This window comes from Cherax quadricarinatus, chromosome 22, assembly GCF_038502225.1.
Source record: "Cherax quadricarinatus isolate ZL_2023a chromosome 22, ASM3850222v1, whole genome shotgun sequence".
In the NCBI taxonomy this organism is placed as follows: domain Eukaryota; kingdom Metazoa; phylum Arthropoda; class Malacostraca; order Decapoda; family Parastacidae; genus Cherax; species Cherax quadricarinatus.
Genome location: NC_091313.1, coordinates 1,290,001 through 1,300,410, shown reverse-complemented (window position 1 = coordinate 1,300,410; position 10,410 = coordinate 1,290,001). Strand labels below are relative to the sequence as shown.

Here is a 10,410-nt window from a genome sequence, read left to right as displayed (position 1 = left end):
CATACTCATGGTGTGTGCGGTAGTCAACCCATATCCGTGGTGTGGGCAGTAGTCAACAAGTACCCATGGTGTGGGCGCTAGTCAACCCATATCCATGGTGTTGGCGGTAGTCAACCCATACCTATGGTGTGGGAGGTAGTCAACCCATACCCATGGTGTGGGCGGTAGTCAACCCATACCTATGGTGTGGGCGGTAGTAATCCATACTCATGGTGTGTGCGGTAGTCAACCCATACCTATGGTGTGGGCGGTAGTCAACCCATACCTATGGTGTGGGCGGTAGTAATCCATACTCATGGTGTGTGCGGTAGTCAACCCATATCCGTGGTGTGGGCGGTAGTCAACAAGTACCCATGGTGTGGGCGGTAGTCAACCCATATCCATGGTGTGGGCGGTAGTCAACCCATACCTATGGTGTGGGAAGTAGTCAACCCATACCCATGGTGTGGGCGGTAGTCAACCCATACCTATGGTGTGGGCGGTAGTAATCCATACTCATGGTGTGTGCGGTAGTCAACCCATACCTATGGTGTGGGCGGTAGTAATCCATACTCATGGTGTGTGCGGTAGTCAACCCATATCCGTGGTGTGGGCGGTAGTCAACCCATATCCGTGGTGTGGGCGGTAGTCAACCCATATCCGTGGTGTGGGCGGTAGTCAACCCATACCTATGGTGTGGGCGGTAGTAATCCATACTCATGGTGTGTGCGGTAGTCAACCCATATCCGTGGTGTGGGCGGTAGTCAACCCATATCCGTGGTGTGTGCGGTAGTCAACCCATATCCGTGGTGTGGGCGGTAGTCAACACGTACCCATGGTGTGGGAGGTAGTCAACCCATATCCATGGTGTGGGCGGTAGTCAACCCATATCCGTGGTGTGGGCGGTAGTCAAAGGATTACAGAGGTACATAATGGCTCCAGGGACCGGACCTCAACATTACAGAGGTACATAATGGCTCCAGGGACTGTACCTCAACATTACAGAGGTACACAATGGCTCCAGGGACTGTACCTCAACATTACAGAGGTACATAATGGCTCCAGGGACTGTACCTCAACATTACAGAGGTACATAATGGCTCCAGGGACTGTACCTCAACATTACAGAGGTACATAATGACTCCAGGGACTGTACCTCAACATTACAGAGGTTCATAATGGCTCCAGGGACTGTACCTCAACATTACAGAGGTACATAATGGCTCCAGGGACTGTACCTCAACATTACAGAGGTACATAATGGCTCCAGGGACTGTACCTCAACATTACAGAGGTACATAATGGCTCCAGGGACTGTACCTCAACATTACAGAGGTACATAATGGCTCCAGGGACTGTACCTCAACATTACAGAGGTACATAATGGCTCCAGGGACCGGACCTCAACATTACAGAGGTACATAATGGCTCCAGGGACTGTACTTCAACATTACAGAGGTACATAATGGCTCCAGGGACTGTACCTCAACATTACAGAGGTACATAATGGCTCCAGGGACTGTACCTCAACATTACAGAGGTACATAATGGCTCCAGGGACTGTACCTCAACATTACAGAGGTACATAATGGCTCCAGGGACTGTACCTCAACATTACAGAGGTACATAATGGCTCCAGGGACCAGACCTCAACATTACAGAGGTACATAATGGCTCCAGGGACCGGACCTCAACATTACAGAGGTACATAATGGCTCCAGGGACTGTACCTCAACATTACAGAGGTACATAATGGCTCCAGGGACCAGACCTCAACATTACAGAGGTACATAATGGCTCCAGGGACTGTACCTCAACATTACAGAGGTACATAATGGCTCCAGGGACTGTACCTCAACATTACAGAGGTACATAATGGCTCCAGGGACTGTACCTCAACATTACAGAGGTACATAATGGCTCCAGGGACTGTACCTCAACATTACAGAGGTACATAATGGCTCCAGGGACCGGACCTCAACATTACAGAGGTACATAATGGCTCCAGGGACTGTACCTCAACATTACAGAGGTACATAATGGCTCCAGGGACTGTACCTCAACATTACAGAGGTACATAATGGCTCCAGGGACTGTACCTCAACATTACAGAGGTACATAATGGCTCCAGGGACTGTACCTCAACATTACAGAGGTACATAATGGCTCCAGGGACCGGACCTCAACATTACAGAGGTACATAATGGCTCCAGGGACCGGACCTCAACATTCTGATAGCTGAACAAGTTACAGAGATAATGAACAATTTACATGTTTATATGTGCTGAAGCAGCCTCTGCTTATATTCATTAATATCTTGACATTTTTTGGCATAAATATTTTCAATATATACTGACATATGATAAATCAAAACATTTTTTTGTTATCAGATGTAACATTCGTACTTATAACATCAAAACCTAACCGCTGACTTATTTTACGTTATATTGAAGGTAATTTTTTCTATATTCTTTTTTCAGGTTAGATTTAGTTTAGCTAGCAAGGTCATCGCCAGTTCCGCTTCAACATTTTGGCCCCTCAAGGAAGGTTACTTGATGTTGGTGAGGGGCTCTTGATTTAGGAAATTGGATCTGTGCTCCAGTTCCTCGAATTAAGCCTGAATGCCTCCAACATCCCCCCCCCCAGGCGCTGTATAATCTTCCGGGTTTAGCGCTTCCCCTTGATTATAATAATAATAATAATTCAACATTTTGGTTAGTAGGTGTTGCCACTGTGACAGTAGATAATAAGTCAAAGGTTACCTAATTTAGCTTAATTAAATGTGTTCAGTTACACGAGGAGGTCATGTACCCTGTTCACCAGCACACAAGGTGGTACAGGTATATTTTAATCCGTAATATAGGGATTTAAGAATACTCTAGGTGGGATACATACTCTTTCAAGTATACATGTACATCAAGTACATGTACATCAAGTACATGTACATCAAGTACATGTACATCAGGTGTTTCACACCCTTTAGAATATTATTTATACAAAGTGTGTAGTAAGGCAAAACTTCGCGATGTTATATGTACGTATGTACTGATTACCTCTCATTCCATAGTAACAGTATTAATCCCAACGGGTTTAGCGCTACCCACATGAACATAATAATATTCCATAATTATGATCTTAAGATGTCTGGTTTATCGAACAAAAATGTTGATATTTATGACTAAATCCTCGACACGAAAGAGCTAAATACATCATACAACATTATATTCTTAAGTTTTCTCCACATAAGTTATTAAGTTTATTGTGTATGACTCACGAAATCGTAATGACACGATTGCAAACAAACCATACCACGGGCGGGGTCTGGAGTTTTGAGACTCCCTGATCGCGGGTTCTAACCCCACCCATGGTATGGTTTATTATGTATCCGTAGCCGACCTATGGAGGGAAGCGGCTAGTTTATTGTGCACCTTATAACCATCCTGTGTACAGTAGCGTAAGAAAATGTGGATACACAAAGTCCTATGAACTAGTCCCTGAAAGGGTTAGTTAACTGGAGTAAATCTGAATATATTTACATATTTATAGCTATGTTACAAGCAAGTTTAGGATACCTCCTCAAAATCTTTGTTCTAATATTTTCACTAATTAGATACTTTGACTTATCACATAGATTATTGTACTGCCTTTCTCTATAGGCCTCAATAAGTGGACAATAATTTACGTAGTATTCAAGTGACTATAGGGTTTACCACATGCTTTTCACTTAATTTCACCATTGTCTGTGTATATGCCAAGAACATGTAACCAAGCTAGGAATTTATAAATCCGATTTTATATACATAGTCCCCGTCCATCTGCAGGTTCAGATTTCACAACAAACCATTCATAGAAGTCTTCGATTACTTTATGTTTGTAAAACTCTGGGTCGTGAAGTCGAACACAGAGGTGACAGAGGGAGGGTTGTCCACCTATTGTAGAGGGCTGGTAGTACTGTCTCCATGCTAGGTACCTCTGGTACTCCTGGAAGCAAAACGATCTGGTTATTTTTTTTATGCTTAGTAAAAAGGAGACTAATAACAAATAAGTTTCAATGCTGCAGAAGTACAGCCATGCTATTTCCGATAGATTGTGGAACTAAGGCGTTTACTGAAAGAGACGCTTCGCCATTTGTGACTTCTTCAGTTCTAAAACGGACGACTAAAAAAAAAACCCACAATACATATAGAAGTATGTCGTCGACCAGTATTCTGTCGACCAGTATATCGACTGTATACTGGCCATCTTCCCTAGAGACTCAATATACAACACATATTCAACATCAAGAACCCACCATTAAATTCACGTTAGAGGAGGAGAGCAACAACCATCCATCTTTCCTGGACGTCCTTGTCCACACAGGTGGTGCATATGTGTCTTATTCTCACATGTTCACAGCTGGACCCGTATTGCGTAATACCTGTAGTTTTGAAGGAAGGATACACGTTGCACAAAAAGCTTTTACTGAGACAGCGTTACTCTCTGTTAAAGCTTTATTAGTTGTCTCAATAAAGCTTCTTCCTCACTGTGTCTCTTCTGAAGACCACTTATAGTTAAACAATGCTGATCTGAACTTATTCATTAAGAGACACATAACCAAACTACACTGCTACTTGCACTCGCATGCTAAGCACACTCGGACTTATTAAAATAATTCACATAATCACTAGACACACCAGTGTCCTGTGGAGAGTGGAAGGTGTGCATTTCTTTGTGGATCCCGGTGGCTGGACACAATTTAGATAGATATTTTAGTAGTAATTTAATATTCCACATGAAATAACTACTACTGTGGTGTTTAAACCCTTAAACTGTCCAAACTTAGATCTACGTTTTTTCAGCATTTGAAAGTATGTAAAAAACGTAGATCTTCTTTTTTTTTTTTGCATTTGAAAACGTGTAAAAAAAACTTTGATCTACTTTTTTTGTTATATTTGAAAATATGTAAAAAAACGTAGATCTACTTTTGGAGCACTACACATGTGAACGTAGATTTGTTTGGACCGTTCAAGGGTTAATGCTGTATTCAGATTTTACCCCAAGGGCCAAGTTTGTTAGTCAGCACTACTGATTCTGCGAGTAAATATACCACTATAAAAACAAACCATGGAACTGGTGGGGTTTGAACGTCATGGGTTCAACCCTCACCCATTCCGTGGTTTGTTTGCAATCGTGGTTTTACGATTTCGTGAGTCATGATACCACCCTAAGAAGTAATTCGTATGGCTGACATGCACTTAGATGATATAAACTCCATCCGTGGCTTTTCACAATCCAGGCATCACTTCCTTTATAATTGTCTACGTATCTACGGGTATCACATTACATTTGTATTTTAAGGCTGAAGAAAGTACCAACCAGTAAGCCGGTGGTCGCTGCTACCCCAATAAGGCCATCGGATAAGCAACTTTCACACGAGCACATAGACAACATTGAATGATAAAAATTCGTGTCACAAGATTTTCTCGAATAATATTAAGAGTCAAATGTTAAAGATATCTCGTTAATTATCCACTAGGGAGGAGACAGCAGCCAAACATTGAAAGAATGGTTATAATTATTTCGAGTTAGTCTCTTTTAATTACACGACTGATGACTGAATATTGAAGAGTGTGAATTTTAAGGGACACCCTGTCATTTATTATTATAAACTGAAATTAGTTTGCAGTTTTTCTATCAATTACTCATTCTTACTATTGCTGTTACACAGAAATAAAGTAAAATGCCTTACCTGTCTTACCTGTGATTACTTCCCATCTCCAGGCAACATATATAACCCCTACAGGTTTAGTGATTCCAAAGAAATACAATACAAGAGAAAAGTCTTACCTGTCGGTTTTTCGCAAGAACCTTTAGTTTGGTTGCCAGTTCTCTGGGTGTGTACTGCCGAGCATCAATATAAGAGTTGGGAGGCATGGCGGCTGAGTAGTTAGCTGCCCCGAGCACAACAGGCACCATCGGGTAATACATGAGGTTGTACAGCTTTTCTGTAACGTAGTCGGTGCAGAGGGAGTTCTCAAAGGCCAAGTAGAAGAGATATCTCTCACCAGCATTTATAAAACAGGATTCTTTGGTCGGATCATACCTATGTTCGACATACATGGAGTGGCCACACTTCCATTCACCGCAAGCGCCGTATATATCTATTGGTATGTGTTTTTGTAATTCTCTTATATATTCCAAACGTCCACTCTGTGCATTGCAGTTGGAGATAAAGGCCACAACCATGTCACGTGCGTGAAAATTGCCTGGGTGTTGCAATGGGGGTACACGCCAGGATTTAGGCAGAAGCTTGGCTTCATCTCGACGGACGATGAACCCGTGAGGGACCACAACATCCGCATCTCTGCGGTAAAGCATTGTGCGGTTGAAGATGCCATCGAGGGTTCTGTAGTCGGTGTGATGGATGCTGTTGGCTCTGGGTGGAGCTTCAAAGGTGCTGAGGATCCATGGCTGGGTGGGGTCACGGGGTGACAATTTCTTCAAGAGGAGTTCCCTGCTGGGGATCCCACGCATATGCACAACCACAGCATCAACACTGCTCATCTGCAACGCAACCATCCTTTTACAATTCTCGCTCATTCCTTGTGTCCCATATTTTTTTCCAATTTAAATTAAGTGATTGTGATGAATATAACACAATTAGCCATCATTAATATGCTAAAATTGCAATAACTGGGTATTGGTAATTATTATTATTATAATAATAATTATTATTATTATTATTAATTATTATTTATTTTATAAATACTATATGTAGCTTAAACTTTGAATGACGAGATGCGTGAAATTGAACCCACAGTATTTGGCCAAGAGACGGGGGCACTCTCACTCAGCCATGGAGTGAATAAAAGAATGGAAGCTTATAATCTCTATGTCTCAGAATGTGAAAGGATCACAGTCCCTGATCTACATTTTACTTCAATCCGGACACCAACCAGTATTGGAACTACATCGCCATATGGTTTCAGAGTTTTGAAGCCATAATCTCTTCCTTCTCTGCTACTTAACCCGCTCTCACTTTATTTATTGCCCCACTCACTTCCTCCATACTCACTTCTGGCTTTTCTCTCTTCCTAACAGATACTATTCTTCCCTGCCAGATGCCTGACTTCGCCTCTATTTCATTATATGCGTTTATCATCTCAAAATGCTCTTCTTTTTCATACCTCCACCTTCCAACCGATTTTATATACCCAGCAAACATAATTTTAAACGTTAACTGATAAGTTCATTTGCTTCTCAAGGCTAATTATACAATTATATATCTATACTGTATAATATACAGAGCTGAGAGCCTCATCCCAGCGACAACGTCGGACCTCAGACATCAGATGTGTCTTTCAGGATGTTGTATCTTCCTGACGTATGCCTCAGGGCAATCTTTGTGACGTACATTTCAGGGCAGAGCATTTTGTTAATGTACGTCACTGGAAGCAGTGTACCTTTCTTACCTACCTCGGAAACATTGAAGGTGAAGGTACAAGGAAGAGGACAAACGCCATCAGCAACGTGGCCGACCTGGGCAGACCAGAATGCATTCATAAATGGCTCTCCCCACACCAAGAACCTGGGAACTTTGCCAGACCTGAAACTAAGAAATGAGGCAAATGAGAGACTTCTCAGAGAGTAAGAAACTCTCTTGAAAGTGAGATATCTCCCTTCAAGCCAGAGATAATTTTCTCAGAGGGTGGGACTCTTATCAGAGAGAGAAGTTTAAGCATTGGGTACATTAGTAACGTGGAGGTTTTTCTTTTACTCCCATTTCAATTCACAGGCTAAACTGCTATCTTACATCACCTCAGCTCATTTCGAAGCTTATCGCTATCTAAGGTATATTATCGTTCCCTAGGATGCTACCCACATCGGTCGACCAACATCCAGGCATCTATTTACTGCTAGGCGAACAGGGACAGCAAGTGAAACGAGACTACGATAAGTTTTGCCCTGCCATGAAAGCAAGCACAAGTACCTTCGGTTTTAAATGAAGTGTTCTACCACTGAGCAACCGGTTGTGGTGTAATGGAAGACTTGGGTGATACTTGTGTATTTATCTATACTGTTTGCGGACTTCGAGCAGTTCCATGGCTTCATAGATATTGCAATGCCTTTCAACACTCTGGTTATTTGTAGATGAATGGTTCAGAGAACCGACATGTTGATAAATTAGACACATGTGCAGCTCTTGGGTATCTTTATTGAGGAAACGTATCGCCACACAGTGGCTTCATCAGTCCATACATAGGAGAAACTTGAAGAACAGGAGGAGAATGAGGTAATCAGTCCCTCAACCTTGAGTCGATGTGTTCAGTCCATCAATCTTGAGTAGAATACGGCATATGAGCGGAGAAGCAGCTTATAAACCGTATGGCAGGAGAGGTGCAGCAGTCATAGGTGGTGTCACATTTGTTCAATGTGGAAGTAGGTCGTGCCCAAGAATTAGGCAAGCGAAGAATTCCTAAGCATTAAGATCCCAAGAAGTTGCAGTGTCTGACAGGTTTGTAGATGAATGGTTCAGAGAACCGACATGTTGATAAATTAGACACATGTGCAACTCTTGGGTATCTTTATTGAGGAAACGTTTACGGAGTTATTACGAACACAGGTTGTAGTTGTAGTCTAGTGGCCTGTAACACCCGCTCGTAAATAAGTCAGCCAGCAAACCGAGGGCAAACCGAGGACAAAATACAGAAGAGGACTAGATTCTTTACACGTTGTATTCCTCTCTCTCTCTCTCTCTCTCTCTCTCTCTCTCTCTCTCTCTCTCTCTCTCTCTCTCTCTCTCTCTCTCTCTCTCTTTCTTTCTCTCTCTCTTTCTTTCTCTCTCTCTCTCTCTCTCTCTCTCTCTCTCTCTCTCTCTCTCTCTCTCTCTCTCTCTCTCTCTCTCTCTCTCTCTCTCTCTCTCTCTCTCTCTCTCTCTCTCTCTCTCTCTATATATATATATATATATATATATATATATAGAGGAATACACGTGTGAAGCAGCTGCCCAAGCAGCTGCTTCACACGTGTATATATATATATATATATATATATATATATATATATATATATATATATATATATATATATATATATATATATATATATATATATATATACATGTAGACACCTTTCGGTGCCTAGCCGCCAAGGCTAGGCATGAAGGGTGAGTCAAGAGGCTGCTGCAATGCTGAAACCAACTCAGCTTGGTTTCGGCGTTCAACAGGGCTGTGAAGCAGCTGCCCACGCAGCGCGAGTATATATCAACAACATGTCCGATGTAAAAGCCTTGATCAAATTGGGCTTTGCCAACGCTTTCATCTCAGTCAAAAGGGATGCTGCTCTCCAAGCAGTTTATAGAAACTTCCCTTCCTTCTATCCCTTCATAGAATCATGTTATAGTGTGACTTCCAAACCAATATTTGGGGACAATGAAATTGACTCGTGTGAGGGTGTGCAACAGGGACACCCTCTCGCTCCTTTCTATTCTGTTAGGTCATCAAGGAAGTCACAGAAGCACTCTCCAGTGAGCTCAATATCTGGTATTTGGATGATGGTACCCTAGCTGGCACAACAGAATCTCTCCTAGAGGACATCAGAAAAATTAAAGACATGGGAGAAAGCCTGGACCTATCTTTAAACCCCACCAAATGTGAAACAGTTTCTACCAATCGACAGATGATCCACAATATTAGTGCTGTTTTACCAGGAGCACGAGCCATGGATCCAGCCAATAGCACTCTCCTTGGCGCTCCCCTTGGGTCCAATGCCGTCGATCTGATCCTAGAAAAAAAAGTCTCAGACCTCCAGACGATGGAGGGCAGCATGAAAGACACTGATACATATGATGTCTTCTACCTACTCACCAGGTGCCTGTCACTCCCAAAACTTACCTACTTTCTGAGATGCTCCCCAGCCTTCAGCAGTCCGAAACTCATGGAATATGACTCTCTCCTTAAGACCATGCTAGAGAGTGTATTGAATGTTTCCCATGAAGATGGACAGTGGTTGCAAGCCTCACTTCCGGTCAGGCTTGAGGGACTAGAAGTACGCAGATCCTCCCAGACTGCCCTACCAGCTACCCTATCCTCTTCCATAGCATCAAACGAGTTAATAAGGCAACCTCTTCCTGATAACCTCAGTGACTCAGCAGGAATACAGAACCCTAACTATGCCAGTGCCTTCAGTGAATGGGAGACTCTTGTTGCTCCAGCTCCAAACCCTAGTGCAGCACTGGCTCACAAACAGTCAAGCTGGGATGGCCTGATCGCTGAAAAAGTGCTTGCCAACATGCTCAGGGCTGTAACATCAGACAGGGAGACTGCCCATCTCCAGGCTGTGAGGGCACCTCACTCCGGGGACTTCCTACAAGCAGTTCCCATATCGGCAATGGGAACGTGCCTCGAACCTAAGACCCTCTGTATTGCAGTGGCTCTGCACTTTGCTGCCCCA

The 10,410-nt window shown here is 42.9% G+C and overlaps 1 protein-coding gene across 1 annotated transcript in view; it reads right to left on the bottom strand.

The window, feature by feature from the left end:
• Positions 1-1,825: 1,825 nt before the first annotated feature.
• LOC128689771 (3-galactosyl-N-acetylglucosaminide 4-alpha-L-fucosyltransferase FUT3-like) overlaps positions 1,826-10,410 on the bottom strand; it is a 100,749-nt gene continuing 92,164 nt past the window's right edge. The window contains exons 4-6 of the mRNA XM_053778231.2: positions 7,435-7,570; positions 5,806-6,522; positions 1,826-3,960 (exon numbers count right to left, since the gene is read on the bottom strand). Of these exons, the coding sequence (XP_053634206.1) occupies positions 3,772-3,960; positions 5,806-6,522; positions 7,435-7,570 (1,042 nt within the window). The 3' untranslated portion in view covers positions 1,826-3,771. The remainder of the gene's footprint in view (positions 3,961-5,805; positions 6,523-7,434; positions 7,571-10,410) is intronic.